A 23,573-nucleotide genomic window follows, 5' to 3' on the forward strand; every position below is an offset into this window, starting at 1 on the left:
TAAAGTTGAAAAAGCAAAATATACCCACTTTTCTACATTGCGCCCAAAATAAATGAATTAACCCTCTCCTTACCAGCCATTTTTAGAATTTCCCCCAAAACTTCACACCCACCAAACACAAACAAACAGACATTTCTTACTCAAACAGAAAAGCAACAAGCACATTCTATACATAATATTGTTCGACAATATGAGCTCTTTTACAGAATGTCAAGTTTTTATAGCTATAACAAAAAAAAAAAAAGAAAAAAGAAAAAGAAATTAAATCTGGATGAGAAAAGTGACGGTCGTATCGTAACAAATGTGTCGATTTCCTATAGGTGGTAAGGAGAGGGTTGATCCAAAGAGGCCAAATTAATGTTTTGAATTGATAAAAAAGCAATCTCTGATTCATACGGGATATTGAAACTTCTTTTCCCAACAATAAACAATCAATGCAGAAAGGCAAAAACAGTTTTAATAATCACTTGCTAACATTATCATATATAATTGATAAAAATAAAAAGGCACTGAGTTTGGAATGCGAATAAATGGTAATTTTGTAAGGGGGGGGGGGGAGGGGAACTCACGCTGTGCCAACGTGGAGGTCCAGGACTTGAGTATCGCTCTGTGCGGCGAATAATGGGCATGATCTATATTACATTTCCATGTGCTCGAGGTCATTGGTCACATTTGAATATTTGCTCAAAGTGACCCACATAGTGAAAATTGCTCACAGATTTTGAAATAACAAACATCACGATTGGTCATTTTGTTCAGTTTGACACATGTGTATGTTTATAACTTTTGTAAACAAAGCAGCGTGTTTACATTTGTGAAGAAATATCCAATCGTTGGACAACAACAAATCATGTGATTGATGACTTGGTTGGACGAAAACATGAATATAGATAGAACGAAGATGACGTCACACAGGCCTTTGTTATCGTTTTTTGCCATCCGCGTTTGTGAGTTGTTCTCACTAAACTGTATTAACCAGACTATAAAAGTTCATGGTTACACAGAGTTTTGTGTGTTGGTCCCATATACTTCCGGATGGCAATGTTGTGAACTACTTGGCCAAGCGCATTCTATCTATAGATAGTATGCGCTTGGCTAAGATGCTCATAACATTGCCATCCGGAAGTATAACGGACCAACACACAAAACTGTGTGTATCCATGAACTTTTATAGTCTGGTTAATATAGTTTAGTGAGCATTACTCATAAACGCGGATGGCAAAAAACATCAACAAAGACCCGAGTGACGTCATCTTCGAACTATCTATAGATTGCTCCCATTGAATCCTTGGAAAAATGCTCGTTACACACAATCTCTCACCGGTCTTATGTGTATATTGTGAGTACCAAACCGTTAACAGCGTTGTTTCTGTCCGAAAAAAAGTAACATAGTCTAACAGGCATCAATCGTGTCTCTTTCTACATGATAAGTGTTGCTATCGGCTAGGTGCCCTTTGCAAATCCTTTGGGCACTTTAGTGAATATTGCTCTGTATAACGCTCGACTATTATTTTTAAAAAAAAACTTAATTGCAGAATAAAACCTACATTGACTGTCTGCTAGATGACACAGGAATGGACAACACCCGGGAGCTGCGTACGCTTATGGAGGACAGGACAGAATGGCGAAGACTTGTGGCTCATGTTGGGCGCCCCAAGTAAGTAAGTAAGTTAATTGCAGGGCTAATGCCCATAATATTATGGACTCATTGTTGTAATAGAGTCATATTATATTTTAAAGGTTTATTTTCTACTCAATGCAATGTGTTATTCGTTGCATTATGAATCTTTATTTGTTTCCAAATATCAAGCAAATTATTTTCCGAATGGATAGAAGACGCATATCTATTGTTTTGTACATCAAGATAGGTTTGCTCTTCGAATAAGTGTGCGAAAGCCGGGCTATGCACCCTTGTGACATTCGACACCAGGGACATAATTCCAGTAATGAAAGCGTCTTCATTTGGAATGATGGGGAAATAGGGTAAGGCCGAGACTACAGCGTCGACAGCTTTCCTTGACAAAACATAAGAATGTCCGTAGACGTATCTTGGAAGAGTCTCATAAGGGTAAATGGACACGGGAATTTCCCACTTTCCAGAATGTACAGCTTGAGGAATGTTGTAAGCGTGTTTAAAACCCACAGTAGATGCTGAAATGTTGTTCTTGGTGTTGAAGTTGATTAAATTCTCTAGTAATTTGATCATCAGGGGTATGTTGATCCACGTGTCCATATCCACTTTTGCTACAAAATTTGCAGACGGGCATTTGCCTGCTGACCATTGCAACATAGACGATATTTTCAGAGAAAGATTTTTGTAAGAGTCTACCATATCGATGGTCACAATATCGCTAAATTCCTCCGATTCTGATTGCAATTTTTCTTTTTCTACTTTTTCAAGAGCAGAATCACCGAAGAAGAATATTACTTTCGCAATATCACTCTGATTATACTTAGAACCGTAAACAATAGAAGCCCAAGTCCTTCTTATATCTCCACGAATAACAGCGTCCTCGACAACGGATGGAATGAGCACTAGTAAAACTGTTCTATTTTTCTCACAGTCTATATTGACATCTAATGCGTAGGACTTCGGTAATATTGTGACAAGGTTGTTTCGTTTAGTGAAATATGACGTAAAGTTGTCAAGATGTTTGTCTGCTGAGAAAATTGTAAACCACGGTTTTGTTAAATTGGACATGTCTATCTTTTTGACAAGAGTTGTAATGGATTCATCTGCAACGCTGTTTTGAGAATTCATCAATTCAGCTTTAGCAGGAATAATCCGTCTATTTGTCAAATTTCTAAAGATTAGTTGATCATCCCCAATCTCTTTGTAATGGCGGTTTGAAATTTGATTGGCCACTGTGATGTATCCAATGTTGATTACGGATAACACCAAGAGGGTACAAGCTGACCCCAAGCCGAAATAACACGCCCTGGATTTGATGAAGTTTTTCCTTCTTGAAATCTGAAAGGAATAGAAAAAAAAGTTGATTGGGATGAAGTGATATTATCTGTTATAGGGAATGAGATTAGCGGAAGAGTAGCGCCCCTTGATTGGACGTCACCGGTGGAGAAATTATTTGTAAACAAACCAACTACAAGCCAAGCGATCCAAATACAAAATTTATTGTTCATATTTCTGTACAAAATTGCATATCATGATCAAACGCTATGCTTGTCATTATTTGGTTTTTGCACCTCCTAGTGAGTTGTCGTTAGTAGAGCTCATGGAAACAAGTTATTTCATTGGTTGAACTATTGAATACAACTCACGATTTGTTTTAATTTGTGGCAAAAGACTGGCATTTTGACGTCCTTTTTTGGTCAGTATCAGGCCATAACGTTACGAAGGCCACGCTCATCTCACTATTTCGATGGTTAGTGTTATCCATAATCAGTCACAATGAAATGTCGTGCTTCGTCGGTGTCTAGAATTTTAAGTGCAATAAAAAAAAAAAACAGAACATTTTCGAGGCATTATCGGTAATAATAAATGATAAAATTGTTTATTATCTGCTTAAAATACAATATTGAATTCACTGTACAAGGAAAATGAGTAATAAACAACGGCGATCCACAACTACAACAACAAAACTTAATGGTCACTACAAGAAAATGAACAATAAACAACGGCGATCCACAACTACAACAACAAAACTTAATGGTCACTACAAGAAAATGAACAATTAACAACGACGATCCACAACTACAACAACAAAACTTAATGGTCACTACAAGAAAATGAACAATAAACAACGGCGATCCACAACTACAACAACAAAACTTAATGGTCACTACAAGAAAATGAACAATAAACAACGGCGATCCACAACTACAACAACAAAACTTAATGGTCACTACAAGAAAATGAACAATAAACAACGCGATCCACAACTACAACAACAAAACTTAATGGTCACTACAAGAAAATGAACAATAAACAACGGCGATCCACAACTACAACAAAACTTAATGGTCACTACAAGAAAATGAACAATAAACAACGGCGATCCACAACTACAACAACAAAACTTAATGGTCACTACAAGAAAATGAACAATAAACAACGGCGATCCACAACTACAACAAAACTTAATGGTCACTACAAGAAAATGAACAATAAACAACGGCGATCCACAACTACAACAAAACTTAATGGTCACTACAAGAAAATGAACAATAAACAACGGCGATCCACAACTACAACAACAAAACTTAATGGTCACTACAAGAAAATGAACATGAAAATAACATGACTACAAGTGGTATAAGCAAGACTGAATTCTGAAAAGTGCCACATACGAAACTACTCAACTCTCGTATAGATAGTTCGAAGATGAGGTCACTCAGGTCTTTGTTATTGTTTTATTGCCATCCGCGTTTATGAGTAATGCTCACTGAACTGTATTAACCTGACTATAAACGTTCATGGATACACACAGTTTTGTGTGTTGGTCCGTTATACTTCCGGATGGCAATGTTATGAGCTTCTTAGCCAAGCGCATACTATCTATAAGCAAGACTGAATTCTGAAAAGTGCCACATACGGAACTACTTAACTCTCGTATATGGTGATCTAATTGTTTGTGTGTGTGTGTGTGTGTGTGTGTGTGTGTGTGTGTACGCGTGCGTCTTAGTCTCAACTTTTTCAAAGTTATATTAACAGCATTCAGTGTTAACATGACACTATTGAGTATACAATCACTTTTTCAACTAATGTGAAGCTAGTGATTTCATATAAGTCTTTGATGATTGGGACATGATGTTGATAATATGCCACAAATAATAAATTCAAAATTTAATGCAAACTACATAAGTGGTAAGTTCATAACACTTAAAGCGAATGCGCTTCAACAATCATGACGTCACTTCCCTCGTAATGACGCATGATAACTTAGTTACTGACTCTTAACTATCGGAACAATGGCGGACGCCCTTATGAAATATTTCTCCGACGAGCATAAAAGCGTATAAATGAAGGGAAAAAAAACATTATAAATCTGATCATGTTTTGACTTTTACACATTCTGATCACAAGACATATGAAACGTTCTAGCCAAAATGAAGAATAAAAAGTACAGATTTTCTTTGTTTAGAACCACAATGGCCGCCGTTGCTGGGCGACGTGACATCAGACTATTGAATCTAATTGTGGTTATTTGGAAACAAGTATGGCTACCATGCCAGCACGAGTTGTTTTTTTTTTTTTTTTTTGTTTTTTTTTTTGTAGTTTTTTTTTTGTTTTTAACCCGATTAATTCATCTCGTACTTTGTGGTGCGTAACTTGTTTACATATTTAACAGTGTAAAATCTCTAATTTTATGACAGCTGTTTTAAAGTAGTTTTTTTATTGGTCTAAGAGAAGAAAACCTTTATAATATGGCGTCAATACGGTCCAAAATCAATATTCAGCTAAGACAAATTGATTCAGAGGTTGACACAAATTTTTACTTTTGATAGAGGGTGAGACAGTTGAGGAAATAACAGAAAAACACGCGCCATTAATAAAATAAATCGGACTATAATGTGTAGTTCCCACCTTCATCTGTTGTTATATTATATTTTCCTGTATGTAGTCAACAAAATAGACACTTAGATAAACATGCAATGACGGTGATTGGTAAATATAGTGAACTATACAGGTTTTACACACTGATCTACCGCTTGATCAATATAATCAACACAGAAAACAATGTGTAAACTTAAACGGTAATTGTCCTTGTCGAGATAAGAACACATTATAACTGATAACAACAGGTAACAGTTAAAGAAATACAAAATAATAGATAAGATAAGATAAAATCCCCTTTAAGGGGACATTTGTCTAAAGGGTCTATTCCTTGGGAATACTGAAAAACCCCAGGCGTCAGCGTTGGTTCATCGCCGCAAATAGAACTAGGGCGAGGTGACCTCAAGGCTCAACAGCACAGTGGCGGGTAACACTCTTCAACAGTCGTAACGTCACTTCCTTCCTAATGACGCATGGTAACTTAGTAACACTCGCTCTTAACTATCGGAACAATGGCGGACGCCGGTATGAAATATTATTTCTCCGGCGAGCATAAAAGCGTTTCCAAAGAGAAAAAAAAACACATAAATTTGATCATGTTTTGACCGTTTACACATTCTGATCACAAGGCATATGAAAAGTTCTAGCCAGCATGAAGAATAAAAAGTAATGATTTTCTTTGTTTAGAACCAAGATGGCCGCCGTTGCCGTGCGGAGTAACATCAGACGACTGTACTGAATCCTATTGAACTCGGTACCTTTCGGGTACGAAGCAAAGACTGTACCGCTGAGCCAAGCTGCCCCTACAAACACAAAACACTGACATAAGATGACAAACAATCCTTTTCTGTACGATCAGGTAACTTTTGCGTTATATTTATCATGTTTTATTATTAATAAAAACAAACATTAACCCTCTCTTTACCACCCATAGGAAAATCGTCACATTCGTTACGATGTAACCGACAATTTTCTCATTCTGATTTGTCATGTACATAACAACATTTAAAGAAATGCTTTGATTACAGCTATAAATACTAAACACTTTGATGTAGAGCTCACTTGGTACATTTTTTTTGAGTTAGAAAAGTCTATTTTTGTGCTGGGTAGGTGTGTATTTTCGAGAGAAATTCTAAAAATAGCTGGTAAGGAGAGAGTTAAAATAGTGCATTTTTAGGGATAAACCATGCCCAATGCTGTTTAAAATGTGTTATCCATTCACCCAGAAGGCCATATTATGGAACTATATTATTTCTAGTTCATAACAAACAAGTCACCTGTTAGGTTATCTCTTGGTAGTACAACTCTTACAATATCCGTCACTTATTCCTGTAGCCAGGTACTCATTAACAGCTGGGTCAAATGAGTTAATGCTTGTTAAATGCCTTATCCAATGACAGATTGGGACCATGGTCACTGATCACTATAGATAGTTCGAAGGTGACGTCACTCATGTCTTTGTTATTGTTTTTTGCCATCCGCGTTTATAAGTACTTTTCACTAAACTGTATAACCAGACTATAAACCTTCAAGGTTACACACAGTTTTGTGTGTTGGCCATTTTTACTTCCAGATGGCAATGTTTTGAGCACCTTAGCCAAGTGCATACTATCTATAGATAGTTCGAAGATGACGTAACTCAGGTCTTTGTTATTGTTTTTTGCCATCCGCGTTTATGAGTAATGCTCACTTAATGGTATTAACCCGACTATAAACGTTCATGGATACACACAGTTTTATGTGTTGGTCCGTTACACTTCCGGATGGCAATGTTGTGAGCTTCTTAGCCAAGCGCATACTATCTATAAACGTTTAAGGTTAGTTCTGTGTGTTGGTCCGTTACACTCCCGGATGGCAATGTTGTGAGTTCTTAGCCAAGCGCATACTATCTATAAACGTTTAAGGTTAGTTCTGTGTGTTGGTCCGTTACACTCCCGGATGGCAATGTTGTGAGTTCTTAGCCAAGCACACATTATCTTTTGATAGTATGCGTTTGGCTAAGAAGCTCATAACATTGCCATCCTGAAGTATAAGGGACCAACACACAAATCTGTCTGTAACCTTAAACGTTTATAGTCCAGTTGATGCAATTTAGTGAGAATTACTCACAAACGCGGATGGCAAAAAACAATAACAAAGACCCGTGTGACGTCAACTTCGAACTATCTATATTATATCTAAACTTTACGAAGGCCACGATCATACCTTGTACAACGTTTTTTTTTTAGAAAAAGATAAACATCTTTGAAGTGTAAGATTTTTTTTTCAAAATATCAAATTAAGAAACTAGGGAGCCTGGATCAAGTCTAACTTTTAAGACTTTATCAAGTGGATGCTCATTTGGGACCCTTCGCCTCAAAACGGTATTAAATCGGGATGGTTAAGCTGTTGAAAAATGAATTTATAGCAAGAAATATCAGACTTGTGTTGGGTTTTTTTATGTTTTATTGAGCATACCATATTTTAGGGTGCTAATGCCAACAATTTATATTTTCGACCAGTTTAACACTAAATTCGGCTTTTAAGCAGTTGGTTCGTTCCGACATAATACCGTTTCGAGACGATGGGTCTCATTTTAATCGTTCGATGTTAACAGTACAAGTTGTTGGGGGTTTATTTTGGTCAAAAAAAATAAAAAATGCCTTTTGCCAATGTACAAAAATAATGTTATCGTCTGCACTGCCATTGTGAGAAAAGAAACAGCTGTCAAATTGTTGAAGTCATCGTGCCCCCTGCATTCTTAATGACCTTGTACAACCTTCAGAGTAGGAATCTAATATTTAATAATTATAGATAAACTTTATCTAAACCTATTAAAACATCCTGCAAAATTGGTGTACAACCGTTTACAATTTAGGCACCACATTTTTGGGACGCTCATGCCTAGAATTTCATTAGAATTGATGACTCATTATCAGTTTTCGAATTTAAATTAAAGACTCACAATTTTGTCTCCTGATATTTAGTTTGTAAATGAAGTTTTTTTTCCTGTCATATTTGTAAAATGCACTGTCATTTGCTATGTACGTTATTGAAATTGCTATGTATTTTTTATATTTTTCATTGTATTTGTTGCCAACGGATAAAAATATTGATATAACATTGATCAAATTATAATGTCGCTCGGTAGGGATCTCTTCTTTCTGAAAGTGCCATTTTTTCCATTCCCCACAAAAGTCACGCACTCTTCTATTAAGATGAAATACTCTTCAACAGTCGTAACGTCACTTCCTTCCTAATGACGCATGGTAACTTAATAACACTGACTCTAAACTATCGGAACAATGGCGGACGCCCGTATGAAATATTTCTCCGTCGAGCATAAAAGCGTATCCAGAGGGAAAAAAACATAAATTTGATCATGTTTTGACTTTTATACATTCTGATCACAAGGATATGAAAAGTTCTAGCCAGTGTGAAGAATAAAAAGTAATGATTTTCTTTGTTTAGAACCAAGATGGCCGCCTTTGCCGGGCGGCGTGACATCATACTACTGAATTCAATACTGGGCCCTTTGTACCGTAGGCTGAAGCGAATTTTACACCGAGTTCCCCAAGTGAAGGTCGTCACTAACCCACGGTTAAGGCAGTTTTGCAAGGTGAAGGGAGACCAAGCTGGCTAGAACTTTTCATATGCCTTGTGATCAGAATGTGTAAAAGTCAATAACATGATCAAATTTATGTGGGTTTTTTTTCTCCTCTGGATACGCTTTTATGCTCGCCGGAGAAATATTTCATAAGGGCGTCCGCCATTGTTCCGATAGTTTAGAGCCAGTGTTGCTAGGTTAGCATGCGTCAGTGTTTAGAACCAAGATGGCCGCCGTTGCCTGGTAGCGTGACATCAGTCTACTGAATCCAATTACGATCGATAAAACAATGACCTCATGAATTAAACCCAGCATCATGTTTTACAGTCAATTTATCTATAGATAGTATGCGGTTGGCTAAGAAGCTCATAACATTGCCATCCGGAAGTATAACGGACCAACACACAAAACTGTGTGTAACCATGAACGTTTGTAGTCATTATAATTCAGTTCAGTGAGCATTACTCATAAACGCGGATGGCAAAAAACAATAACAAAGACCTGAGTGACGTCATCTTCGAACTATCTATACCTAATTTCAATTTTCGAAACATTTTGATCGAGTTATTGAAACATCTATCTATATCTTAATCACAAATTTAAATAATCTTGATGTAAAAGCTTTTTAAAAACCACAAATTTTAGCACAATATCTTATCTAGCTAACTGTGACTGCTTTTTAAAAAGAATATTCTCGTCTGATATAATGTTTAAAATAATCATTATCCGAGTTCATGGGAGACAACTGTACACGTTATTTCTTTATGATTTGATGTGTTTTTTTTCTTTGGATTGTCTCCCTTGAACTTGGTATTTTGCCCCGGAACTAGAGTGAAGCCGGCAGATGAAGATGATGATGATATGTACGAGATTGGATGTATTGGCGATTGGAATTTTATTTGCCTTATTTTGTTACCTTTATTTGGTCAAACAATAAAATCATTTCTATGGAATGCAACACAACTCGTTATTGACTATATATAATTTTGTACATATAATACTGGTAGCCGTCATTCTCAACAATTAGCAGGTTTCATATTTTGTATCATGGACTTGAATTTATTCACAGCGTGAAAAAAGTTCAATTTCCATATTTCAAATATAAATAAATAAATAAATAAATAGATAAATGAAACACAACAATCATTGATTGATCAAGTAATGAATACATTACTGTGTCCTTGCTAATTTACTTACTTACTGAAATTGATATTGGTGTAAAAATATCTACAAAACAATTCCATCACCCCATGTTCTATATTATAATGGTTATCATGTGCGGCTATGTGGTCTAGTGGTATGACACTCGCTTTCGGATCGGAAGGTCCTGGGTTCGAGCTTCGCTCGGCGCATAGTTGAGTCCGTGGAAAAGACTCTTTACTCACATTCTCTCACCGTACTCAGGTGTAAAATGAGTACCTAGTTGTCTTTGTCCGAAAAATTGTAATATCGCCTAACAGGCGGCATGTCCCGTCCTACATGTTAAATGTTGCCGTTGACCAGGGACCCATTGTAAAGCGCTTTGAGCACATTTAGTGGATATTGCGCTATATAAAAGCTAAATTTTTTTTTATCATACCAAGACATATCCTAGTTGAGTCAATTGATGATGTAACAAAAATTTTGTTCATGAATAGTTTCCTGGTTCATAAAACAATTTTATGAACCATGAAGACATTATCTCTATTTATGACTTTAAACCATTTAAAACAATTTTATGAACCATGAAGACATTATCTCTATTTATGACTTTAAACCATTTAAAACAATTTTATGAACCATGAAGACATTATCTCTATTTATGACTTTAAACCATGAATGATTTTAACGCACATTTCAAGGTTTAACACAATGTTTACAGTACTTCTCCAGTGACGTGATCAAGGTTGATAGATGTTTGATGTTACAACACTTTTAGATCATCACATCACCTGTTTTTCCCTTAAATTTTATTGATCTCAAGCGACCATCTATTTTAAATCCACTGAAACGTCATTTCAACTGCCTTTTTTAAAAGGGATAACATCCCAATTGATCAGTAACACCCAAAATGTAAGACGTGCAGTCTTTTAGGCAGTATCGCATAATCATACAAAAACATCTGGCAAATGCGTAGCAATCCCTTAATGGCGATTTACAAGCGGGCTACAGTGTATGAAATAAAAGTTTTGAGGACAGATTGTCACCAAATGAACGTAATAAATGTAATTTTTATGGCCAAAATATGTGAAGTAAATTTTTTCTGTGCTCGAATTGATCAAATGTAAGCTTGATAGCAAAAATGTTCCAAATCAAATTTTCTGGTGGAAATGTATGTAATGAAAATTTTCTAGACAGAACACTTGAAGTAAACGGTTTTTTTTGGGGGGGGGGGGGGGGGCAAAAAAAATAAATTTGAAGTTTGTGGTCAAAATGTGTGAAATAAAACTTTTCTTTACCAAACATTTTTGAAGTAAATGTTTTCAGGTCAATACGTATGAATTACAAATTTTCTTACATGGCCAAAATGTATAACAGTAAATTTTCTTTGGTCAAAATAGTAAGTAAAAGTAAAATGCAAGACTTTTTCATGTCTTTTGATTTTGAATGTCTTCTTGAGGATTTCGCAATGGCCGACATCTACAGAAGTACTCTGGACAGAGTGGAGACGTATCAGACAAGACTGGTGCGGCTATGTGGTCTAGTGGTATGACACTCGCTTTCGGATCGGAAGGTCTTGGGTTCGAGCCTCGCGCTCGGCGCATTGTTGAGTCCTTGGAAAAGGCTCTTTACTCACATTCTCTCACCTTACTCAGGTGTAAAATGAGTACCTGGCCGTTAACAGCGTTGTCTTTGTCCGAAGAATTGCAATATCGCCTAACAGGCGTCATGTCCCGTCCTACATGTTAAATGTTGCTGTTGACCAGGGACCCCTTGAAAAGCGCTTTGAGCACATTTTAGTGGATATTGCGCTATATAAAGCTCAATTATCCTATATTACAAACAGAAGCAGAGATTGTCCTATAAGTATAAGTGATGTCGGGATGTGATGTTGTACACATGCCCAAAGGTTTGCTATGATTTTTAAAATTTTATTTTAAAATTGAGCTTTTATATAGCGCAATATCCACTAAACGTGCTCAAATCGCTTTACAAGGGGTCCCTGGCCAACAGCAACATTTAAGGGGCGGTTTGTGTCTTTTCTAAAAAAAATTTAATTACCAATATTCGGCAGTTTTAATCATTCTATATCGTCATTATAGGTTAAAAAAACAACATTTATGGTGAAAAATTTTAATTATCTGTGTTGATACCCATTTTGCGACCTAATTTGGGGGTCTGACATCAAAAATATAACAATCTTGTGGCAAACATTCCACAAAAACTAATGAAGGAATGACCTCAATATTCTTCCCTCTTGTCAACATTGTACCATAGTGTGTCACAATAGAGAGATTTTACGGCTTTAGCTTATGAAATTTTTATTAGAACATTACAAAGTTGAGAATCAAAATGTTATGACAAAAGTGATGTTAAAAATTCAGAATTGGGATTATAATTAAAAATTCACATATCTTATCAAAAAAATCTCTCTATGGTGACACAATACATTATCTCTGTGATAATTGTGGAAAATTTCAGACAATTTCATTGAATTGATTCTGAGAAACGTTTGACACAGTATCCCATACCCTTAGAAAAATGACATTTTGAGAAAATATCAAAATAGCTTCCCGTTTTTCACACTTTTCTTACTATCTGTACCATTTTCGACTGTGTTTTTCGTGCATTTATAGTCTACTTTAAGAATTTGGAATTCACTTATATTATTTCTAGGATAATAAAATGTCATTTTCCACCAAAATCTCAAAATCAATTTTTCGAAGGATTTTCCTAATAATTAGACCCAAACCGCCCCTTAACATGTACGACAAGACATGACGTCTGTGAGGCGCTATTGCAATTTTTTCGGACAGAGACCACGCTGTTAACGGTCAGGTACTCATTTTACACCTGAGTACGGTGAGAGACTGTGAGTAAAGAGTCTTTTCCAAGGACCCACCTATGCGCCGAGCGAGGCTCGACACAGAACCTTCCGATCCGAAAGCGAGTGGCATACCACAAGACCACATAACCATTGTTGTCATTAAAGTAAAAGTTCTTCAGCCAGACTTCTAAATTTATCAATGCCACAATTGGTGTCCCATCCCACAAAAGTTTACGTCTATGACCAAACGTTTATTCTTCTCCACGGCATGAGCCGTTATAGCCTCAACTACAGGCGTACGGACTTTCCTTGAACAAGACAGCGAGTGTCATACCACGAGACCACATAGCCTCACAAATAGACCATTATCTTTGTATATTCATACTCTTTTTGGCTCTAGATATATTAGTCACACGCCTTAAAATACAAATTCTTCGCAACTATGCTTGCTATTAAAATATCTTCCTTTAATATTTACTCCAATAGGGAATGAGATTAGCGGAAGAGTAGCGTCCCTTGCTTGGAGAGAGAACGTCATGTTGGTTGTGCGCTTCCGCGAGGACGTCACAGACTATGGGTGATGTCCAATCAAGGGACGCTACTCTTCCGCTAATCTCATTCCCTATATTCATGCGGAATATTCAATTAATGAAATAACACGTAGCCTGTTCTCACAAAACGATAATTTGTCAGATTGAAAAAAATGCAATAAATAAATAAATAAATAAATAATATTAAGTGATTTTATGGTTAAAAGGAAACTTGTATTTTTTGTTCCTTCAAACTAAAATTCTGTCTTACGACTGTTATAAAACATATAAACACAACTTTATTATTGTGTGTTTTGTATGTGTATGTGTGTGTGTAAGTGTGTTTGTTTATCTTTTATACATAGGATTTTTAACATTGGAATCAACCCGACAATATACCGTTTTGACGCAACAGCAGGTGATATTGTATAGATAGAATGCGCTTGGCCAAGGAGTTCACAACATTGCCATCCGGAAGTATAACGGACCAACACACAAACTATGTGTAACCATGAACTTTTATAGTCTGGTTAATACAGTTTAGTGAGAACAACTCACAAACGCGGATGGCAAAAACAATAACAAAAGCCTGAGTGACGCCATCTGCATACTATCTATATAATAATTTATCTCTCACCAGCATTCGGAAACAGCATCCAATGATAGTTGTGTTCCCAACGAGACTCATTTTCTCCTGGTCCATCCCTAAAACTGATTCATGGAATTGAACGAAGTTTCACAACAAAACAAAACAAATTGATAGCATAAACAAAATGCCCGGATGTTGTAAACCAACTAGATCTAAATAAATTATTCTCTAAAGCCAGCCGGCCAGCCGCACCCGTTCATGTCACCGAATACAATAACCATCAGGTGGATTAATCACCAAAACCAATTTCATTAACAAGTACTAGTTATCGATCTGTGCTCTAAAATCATATACGATATTAATGAGAGGTGGAGTGAGAGAGAGAAAGAGAGAGAGAAAGAGAGAGAGAGAGAGAGAGAGAGAGAGAGAGAGAGAGAGAGAGAGAAAGAGAGAGGAAGTATAATATTATTGGTTAATATAAAAATCATTGATTCAAGCAAATTGAATCGTTTGGAGAGTATAGGTACGTGTTTTTATGTGTTGGTGGAACATATGTGACCATTCGCCTCAAAACGGTATTAAGCTGGGATGGTTAAGCTGTTGAAAATTGAATTTATAGCAAGAAAAATCAGACGTGTTGAGTTTGTATGTTTTATTGAGGAGAATTGGATACCATATTTTAGGGTGATAATGTCAGCAATTTATATTTTTGACCAGTTTAACATTTAATTTGGCTTTTAAGCATTTGGTTCGTTCCGACATAATACCGTTTCGAGACGATGGGTCACATATGGTTTTGCTAATGTTAACTAATATACTTGTTTTTGGTGTTTTATGAATATGAGCTTCTATTGATGAATGTTGTACTGATTTTATTGATTGAAGGCAGAGCTTTAAGCGACAGCAGGCAAACAAATAATGCTTTTAACAATGCCTAAATAGTGATGGTGATGAAAATGATGTGTGAAGGTTGGTTGGATAATCGAGATTTCACCCATCAAAATGAGTCAATGACTTTGTTGTTTTTTTTAAAAGGATGATTATATTTAATTTTAAGTGTGACCAACATATACGTATTGCCAGTTCTTATGATCCAGATTGTTTTGGGCTCATTGTTGTAATGGATTTACTTTTAAACTCGTTTTGCAACGCAAAATAGTGTCGATTACAACAATATAATATTAACCTATTATAGGGAATGAGATTAGCGGAAGAGTAGCGTCCCTTGATTGGACGTCACCCATAGTCTGTGATGTCACCGGCGGAAAAGTTATAAGAGAGAGAACGTCATGTTGGTTGTGCGCACGCGTATCTCGTCCTCACTTCCGGTGAAAGCGGTTTGAGACACTTCAAAACCAAATTGACGTTCTCTCTGTAAGTTGACGTCCAATCAAGGGACGCTTCTCTTCCGCCAATCTCATTCCCTATATAATTTTAAAGCAGTCTTATAGTAGGATTCAATAGTTTGATATCACGTCGCCTAGCAACGAGCATCTTGGTTCTCAACAAAGAAAATCGGTACTTTTTATTCTTCATTCTGGCTAGAACTTTTTCACTATCCCATATGATCAGAATGTATAAAATTCAAAATATGATTAGATTTATAATGTTTTTTCTCCTCTTGATACACTTTTATGCTCGTCGGTGAAGTATTTCATAAGGGCGTCCGCCATTGTTCCGATAGTTTAGAGTTTAGATCCAGTTACTAAGTTACTATGCGTCATTACGAGGGAAGTGACGTCACGACTGTTGAAGCGTTTTGCGTCCGGCGATCAGACTTGCAAATACGGGCATGTTCCGTGTGATCCATTACTATGCCGGGTGATCTAGGGATTGTGTGGCTCAGTGGTATCGTCTTTGCTTCATAACCGAAAGGTACCAAGTTCGATTACTCGACTGGCTTTATGGCCTCGAAAAAGTTACTTCGCCATAGTTCAGTTTACGGCGCTGCGCTGCGGCTTATACCGGAGTTAGTTCGGTTTTCTCTTGGAATAAAGCCTGAATTCAACATTTGTTCAGATTTAAGATTTTTACGACGAGGACGAGAGATGCATGCGCACAACCAACATGACGTTCTCTCTCCAATAACTTTTCTGCCGGTGACGTCACAGACTAGGGACGCTACTCTTCCGCTAATCTCATTCCCCATTGTGTTTTTCCTCCTTGAAAAGAGTTCATCTCTTACGTAGCGCAATATCCACTTAATGAGTACAAAGCGCTTTACAAGCGGTTCCAAGCCAGTAATACTGTGACAATAATGTGACTGTAGTCTACCGCAAGTACTTTCAGACAGATCAACAGACCCAGCAACAAAATCTCTTCTGGGTGGAAATAAAAATCTCAACCTCACCGGTGGGGGTTGATGGGTAGGGGTGGGGGGGGGCGTGTTGAAAACTCATCAGTAAGTTTGTTTTGTTATTAAGGGCTTTACGGGCTTGCAACACATTAAGGTCAAATCAGCGCCAGTAAAAAGGTAGAAAATGGGATAGCAAAAAGTTCTAGAATTACAATTAAACACACAAGAAAAGGTAAGACAAAGGGAAATTGGTTCAAATAAGAAACAGGTGTAGGTTCCAAGAGCACACTATCAAAGTACTTAGTCTGAGATCACTAAAAGTCTCATCCAGACACAAACACAGGTCCCCACTTAGAGGAATAAACTCAAATGTTTTACAAATCATATATAATATAAAGAAAACATAATACAGAGAGATGATTTACAAGGAAAAAAATATTATCTCCCAAAACTAACTCTATACATTTGACTGTTTCCCTCTCGCCCAGGGCACCCGGCCAGGACCAGGACAAAACCAAGTAATCTCATTCCAAGACAAAGACAGAAGGCAAGTTGGAAAACAATTATAAGGGGATAGAAGACACAGTATGTACCTCCCTGCCCACAATGGGAGGTCAGATAGGGGGATAGAAGACACAGTATGTACCTCCCTGCCCACAATGGGAGGTCAGATAGGGGGATAGAAGACACAGTATGTAGCCTCCCCTGCCCACAATGGGAGGTCAGATAGGGGGATAGAAGACACAGTATGTACCTCCCTGCCCACAATGGGAGGTCAGATAGGGGGATAGAAGACACAGTATGTACCTCCCTGCCCACTATGGGAGGTCAGATAGGGGGATAGAAGACACAGTATGTACCTCCCTGCCCACAATGGGAGGTCAGATAGGGGGATAGAAGACACAGTATGTAGCCTCCCCTGCCCACTATGGGAGGTCAGGAACCACATACAGTGATTATATGTTTTCATATAGGAGAAAATAATGAGACAAATCAAAGGATTTACAATTTGTATTTAACATTTATTTACGATACATCAAAATCAAACATTTTAAAAAATCACAATGTAGAATATAACAATGAATTATTAACAAGAATCATAGTAAGGCCAAATCTTGACTTTACAAATTATACAACGCGGTATGCGTACTATGAAAAAAAAACAAAACAAACCAACACATTAAAAAGATATTTGGCCAGAAGGCTAGTCCTTCAACAATCAAACGATTACTTTCCAAGTTTGCGAGTTGAGAAGTGGATATTTGTTTTTAACGAGACAAGGGTCATTTTTATCGATTGACATTTGTGACCCATCGTCTCGAAACGGTATTATGTCGGAACGAACCAAATGCTTAAAAGCCGAATTAAGTGTTAAACTGGTCAAAAATATAAATTGCTGGCATCAGTACCCTAAAATATGGTATCCATTTTCCTCATTAAAACATACAAACTCAACACAAGTCTGATATTTCTGGCTATAAATTCAATTTTCAACATCTTAACCATCTCGACTTAATACCACTTTGAGGCGAAGGGTCACATTTGAAAAATTAGTTTTCTAGCCAACATTTTTAAAATGTGATTTTTTTTTCTTCTTCGGAAATTTGAAGAATAAACGCCATCAATTGACATATCACAATTTGGGGGGTCAATAGGTTGAGCTTATATATATATATATATATATATATATATATATATATATTATATATATATATATATATATATATATTATATATATATATATAGTCTTGAAATATTTTGTAATTAGTCCCTTTTATCAAAATGTTGAGCACTAATATATATTAGTGTATAATAAATGAAGGACACTCACATTATCTTTGCCAGGACAATTGTCTCAGTGCTGATTCTCAGCCGACGATATATCCATATATATATATATATATATATATATATATATATATATATATATATATATATATATATAAATACATTGATTTAAATGATCTTCATCAACTCAAAACATTTTAATTCCGAGTCTTCAAACAAATAAAATTGGGGTCACATTCAGGTCATATCAGCGCCAGTGAAAGGGGAGTAACTGGGATAATCAACAATTCTGGAATTACAATTCGAGCACCCGGGAAGAAGTAAGTAGTAGATGGGGATTGGATAATCTTAATTGACGTGCACAAATCTGCAGGTCTCGTAACCGAACGCGATTATTATGGGCTTGATTGGTTTAAGACTATTTCCATTACAACAATGAGACCATGACAATGCGGGTTATCTGACCTGCAAATATATACACGTCGATCTAAACCAACTGATATTGGGAGCAAATCATAATGTTATCTGATCAGAAATTAAAAATTTTTTTTTTTTAAATGTGTTAAAAAAATATTTTTTTTATAATTGAGCTTTATATAGAGCAATATCCACTAAATGTGCTCAAAGCGCTTTACAAGGGGTCCCTGGAAAACAGCAACATTTACCATTTAGGACGTGACATGACGCCTGTTAGGCGATATTACAATTTTTCGGACAAAGACAACGCTGTTAACGGCCAGGTACTCATTTTACACCTGAGTACAGTGAGAGAATGTGAGTAAAGAGCCTTTTCCAAGGACTCAACTATGCGCCGAGCGCGAGGCTCGAACCCAGGACCTTCCGATCCGAAAGCTAGTGTCATACCACTAAACCACATAGCCGTGAGCGCAAGGCTCGAACCCAGGACCTTCGATTCGAAAGCGAGTGTCATACCACTAGACCACATAGCCGTTAGAAGATTTCTCCAGGATAAACTGTACCAGGTGATGTGTGCTTATTTTCAGGTCTCATAGCTAATATTTTTATTGGCCCATTGTTGTCAAGGATAATATACTCTCAAACCAACATAAAGCCTACAATTGTGTCTGGTCATCAGACCTGTGAATATGTACACGTTGGTATCAGGCCATAAAAATTAAACATTTTAAAAATCAACAATTTGACATGATAATTTACTGTTATATTTTTAAAGTTTTGAACATTTCGTAATAAATATTTCTGGCGAAGTGTGTAATATTAGCAGCTATAAAATAAACAAACCAACTACAAGGCAAGCGCTCCAAATAAAAAAAAATATTATTCATATTTCTGTACAAAAATGCATATGATAATCAACTTTATGCATTTTTGTACATAAATATGAATAATAGATTTTGTATTTGGAGCGCTTGGTTTGTAGTTGGTTTGTTTACAAATAACTTCTCCACCGGTGACGTCCAAACAAGGGACGCTACTCTTCCGCTAATCTCATTCCCAAAAGATAGTTCGTAGATGACGTCACTCAGGCCTTTGTTATTGTTTTTGCCATCCGCGTTTGTGAGTTGTTCTAACTAAACTGTATTAACCCGACTATAAAAGTTCATGGTTACACAGAGTTTGTGTGTTGGTCCGTTATACTTCCGGATGGCAATGTTGTGAACTCCTTGGCCAAGCGCATTCTATCTATAGATAGTATGCATTTGGCTAAGAAGTTCACAACATTGCCATCCGGAAGTAAAACTGGCCCACACACAAAACTGTGTGTAACCTTGAAGGTTTATAGTCGGGTTAAAACAGTTTAGTGAGAAGTACACATAAACGCGGATGGCAAAAAAACAATAACAAAGGCCTGAGTAACGTCATCTACCTTAATATACCTTTCCCGGCGTGTACTTATTTGCAGTTCCGATAACCCAAATAGTTATGGACTCATTGGTGAAATGAAAATAATCTCAAACCTTGGCAAAACGTTTGTCCATTACAACAATGTCAAATCAAGCCCATAATTGCGTTAGGTTATCAGACCTGCTAACAAGAAAACGTCGACCTGCCCCCATAAAGAGCGACACTTAATGATAGATACAATAATGATAAAAGATAATAATATAAACATAATTAATTCCCTTTATTCGTCCAAAAGGGGAAATTTGTCTTTAGTAAGTGTCTATTCCAAGGGAAGACTAGAATAATCGTATTACAGCGCCACGCCGCAGTGCAATAAAGAAATGTGTGTGTATGTGTGTGTGTGTGGCGGGGGGTGGGGGGGGGGGTGACACGCTCAAGGCCCTACAGCGTAATGGGTAGCCGAACAAGCTTCCTTTTGGGGCCCAAAGCATTGCCTTTACCACTGAGACACGCTGCAGACTACAAAAGGTATCATTTTATAAATCTTTTAATTTCTAGTTTGTTGTTTGAAAAAAAAAGAACAATATCAGAATTAAAAAGAAAAAATGTATTTTTTTTGGTGGGGTTGAGGGGGGGGGGTTGAATAAAATATTTATCGCATTCTCTGGTTGTATTCAAAATCTAATTCTTTAAGTTACTTGGGGCTAGTTGGTGGAGCAGCACTCGTTTTACACACAACGGGATTGAATTCGATCAGGGTGATGTAGAGAATTGTTTTTTCGGACTCCACCGTCCGCCCTGCTGTGATTGTGTAATTGCGCCTGTTAGATTATGCAGAAAGTACTTTGCGACAGATTCGAGTCGTATCCAAAGGGTTGCAAGCAATTACTATTTAATTTGTCTATTTCTTGCTATAGAAACCAGGATAAACTCTAAATGAAGGACTAGCCTACTTCTGTTTGATAGCGAAGTTCTTATAGGGATTCGGAACGCATTAGAGATATAGAAGTCATTTTTTGGGGGGGTTCTCAAAACGGCATTACATTGGAGTGGTATTACAACCAAACATCGAAATAACAATAAAAATATCAAAATCTGGATTTTATTTCAACTGTTTATGTTTTGTTATGTTTTTTAAGGGTTTTACGGCGCTTGCAACACATTTAGGTTATATCAGCGCCAGTAAAAAAGGAAGAAAATGGGATAGTAAAAAGTTCTATAATTACAATTAAAGCACCCAAGAGAATGTAAGACAAAGGGGAACTGGGAACAAATAGGGATTAGATGTAGAATCCAAGAGCACACCACCAATGTACTTAGATTGAGATCACCTATAAGTCTCATCCGGATACAGGCACAAAATCCAACAAAGAGGAATACACTCAAATGCTTACATTATACATTAAAAATAACAAATATAATAATACATAACAGAGAGATGATTTACAAGGAAAAAAATATCATCTCCCAAAACAATAACTATGCATTTGGCTGTTTCCCTCCCAGCTAGGACTCCGGCCAGGGCCAGGACAAAACCAAGTCATCTCATTCCAAGACAAAGACAGAAAGCATGTTGGAAAACAGATAGTTCTATAAGGGGATAGAAGACACAGTATGTACCCCCCTGCCCACTATGAGAGTATTTCAACTGTGCGGCATGACTCAGCGGTAAGGCCTTTCATACGAAAGGCACCGAGTTTGATTAACGGGCATGCTCTGCTCTTGTCAAATCACGACCTAGCGCAACCTGACTTAAAGGCGCTTCACTGCGGCTAATGCCTGAGTTATTCCCGTCTTTCCTTGGAAAAGACCAATGAGAAATGAATAGATAATCAGAAGAATGAATTGATATTTATATATTATACAAATAAGTATTTCAATCATGAAATAAATCAAATGAATAAATTAAATTGATTGAAGAATAAAACGTAGAAAACCCGCGTCAGTTATTTTCTCCATGAAGGAAATAATAATAATAATAATAATGATAATAATAATAATAATAATAATAATGATAATAATAATAAATAATAATAATAATAATAATAATAATAATATAATAATAAATAATAATAATATAATAATAATAATAATAATAATAATAAATAATAATATAATAATAATAATAATAATAATAATAATAATAATAATAATATATAATAATAATAATAATAATAATAATAATAATAATAATATAATAATAATAATATATATAATAATAATATAATATATAATAATAATAATAATAATAATAATAATAATAATAATAATAATAATAAATAATAATAATAATAATAATAATATAATAATAATAATAATATAATAATAATAATAATAATAATAATAATAATAATAATAATAATAATAATAATAATAATAATAATAATATATAATAATATAAATAATAAAACAACAACAACAACAACAACAACAACAACAACAACAACAACAAAAAGAACTGGAAGCCTCAAAGACAATTGGTGAAGACGTTTCCGATTTCCCCTTTGTCAACAAACACAATGAATAAGACAATAAAAAGTAATGAACAAAAAAAGGGGACATAACAACTTGGAACGAAAAAGAACGAAATACCAAACACGGAACGTTTCGGGTTCAAACCCTTTCTTCAGCAAACAGTAAAAACCATTAATACATCGCTGAAGGAAGGCTGTGAGCAAGAAAAGTTACGTGGTTGATATTTTGTTCATTTTTTGAGGCTGTTTCATTCATTTTTGTTCATTATTTTTTTTTTTACAATCCACACTTTCTATGCGTTAAGTATCACTTTGAAATAAGTAGAACTCGAAGAATAGCAGTCTGGAGTGTCAGCTTGTTTTGTTGACAACGGACAAAAAGAAAAATAAAGCAAAATCGTCCATATCAACTATCTTTGTGAACAAATCAAATCTTCAGTCGTGTTTTGTTCACATTATCATTTGTATTTGTGAATCAAACCAAAACTTCAGTCGTGTTTTGTTCATATTATAAATTGTATTTGTGGATCAAATCAAAACTTCAGTCGTGTTTTGTTCATATTATAATTTGTATTTGTGAATCAAATCAAAACTTCAGTCGTGTTTTGTTCACATTATAATTTATATTTGGGAATCAAACCAAAACTTCCGTCGTGTTTTGTTCACATTATAATTTGTATTTGTGAATCAAACCAAATCTTCAGTCGTGTTTTGTTCACATTATAATTTGTATTTGTGAATCAAATCAAATCTTCAGTCGTGTTTTGTTCACATTATAATTTGTATTTGTGAATCAAACCAAATCTTCAGTCGTGTTTTGTTCACATTATAATTTGTATTTGTGAATCAAATCAAATCTTCAGTCGTGTTTTGTTCATATTATAATTTGTATTTGTGAATCAAACCAAATCTTTAGTCGTGTTTTGTTCACATTATAATTTGTATTTGTGAATCAAATCAAATCTTAAGTCGTGTTTTGTTCATATTATAATTTGTATTTGTGA

At 35.8% G+C, this 23,573-nt stretch overlaps 1 protein-coding gene across 3 annotated transcripts; it reads right to left on the reverse strand.

Annotated features, from left to right (window-relative positions):
- Positions 1-1,016: 1,016 nt before the first annotated feature.
- LOC144974226 (UDP-GalNAc:beta-1,3-N-acetylgalactosaminyltransferase 1-like) lies at positions 1,017-14,438 on the reverse strand. Of its 3 annotated transcripts, none has more exons than XM_078917140.1 (2): positions 14,236-14,438; positions 1,017-2,971 (listed from the first exon to the last, which is right to left on the reverse strand). In XM_078917140.1, exons 1-2 carry the CDS (start codon positions 14,299-14,301, stop codon positions 1,754-1,756), a joined length of 1,284 nt encoding a protein of 427 aa, XP_078773266.1. In that variant the 5' UTR covers positions 14,302-14,438; the 3' UTR covers positions 1,017-1,753. The 3 variants fall into 3 exon arrangements, 2 of the variants coding, with proteins under 2 accessions (XP_078773266.1, XP_078773267.1); XM_078917141.1 differs by lacking the exon at positions 14,236-14,438 and adding an exon at positions 5,546-5,718; XR_013645670.1 differs by lacking the exons at positions 1,017-2,971; positions 14,236-14,438 and adding exons at positions 3,291-3,434; positions 5,546-5,718.
- Between the last annotated feature and the right edge of the window lie 9,135 nt (positions 14,439-23,573).

The sequence above is a fragment of the Berghia stephanieae genome, chromosome 5 (assembly GCF_034508935.2).
Source record: "Berghia stephanieae isolate SIO BIC M18660-M18661 chromosome 5, UCSD_Bste_1.3, whole genome shotgun sequence".
Lineage (NCBI taxonomy): Eukaryota > Metazoa > Mollusca > Gastropoda > Nudibranchia > Aeolidiidae > Berghia > Berghia stephanieae.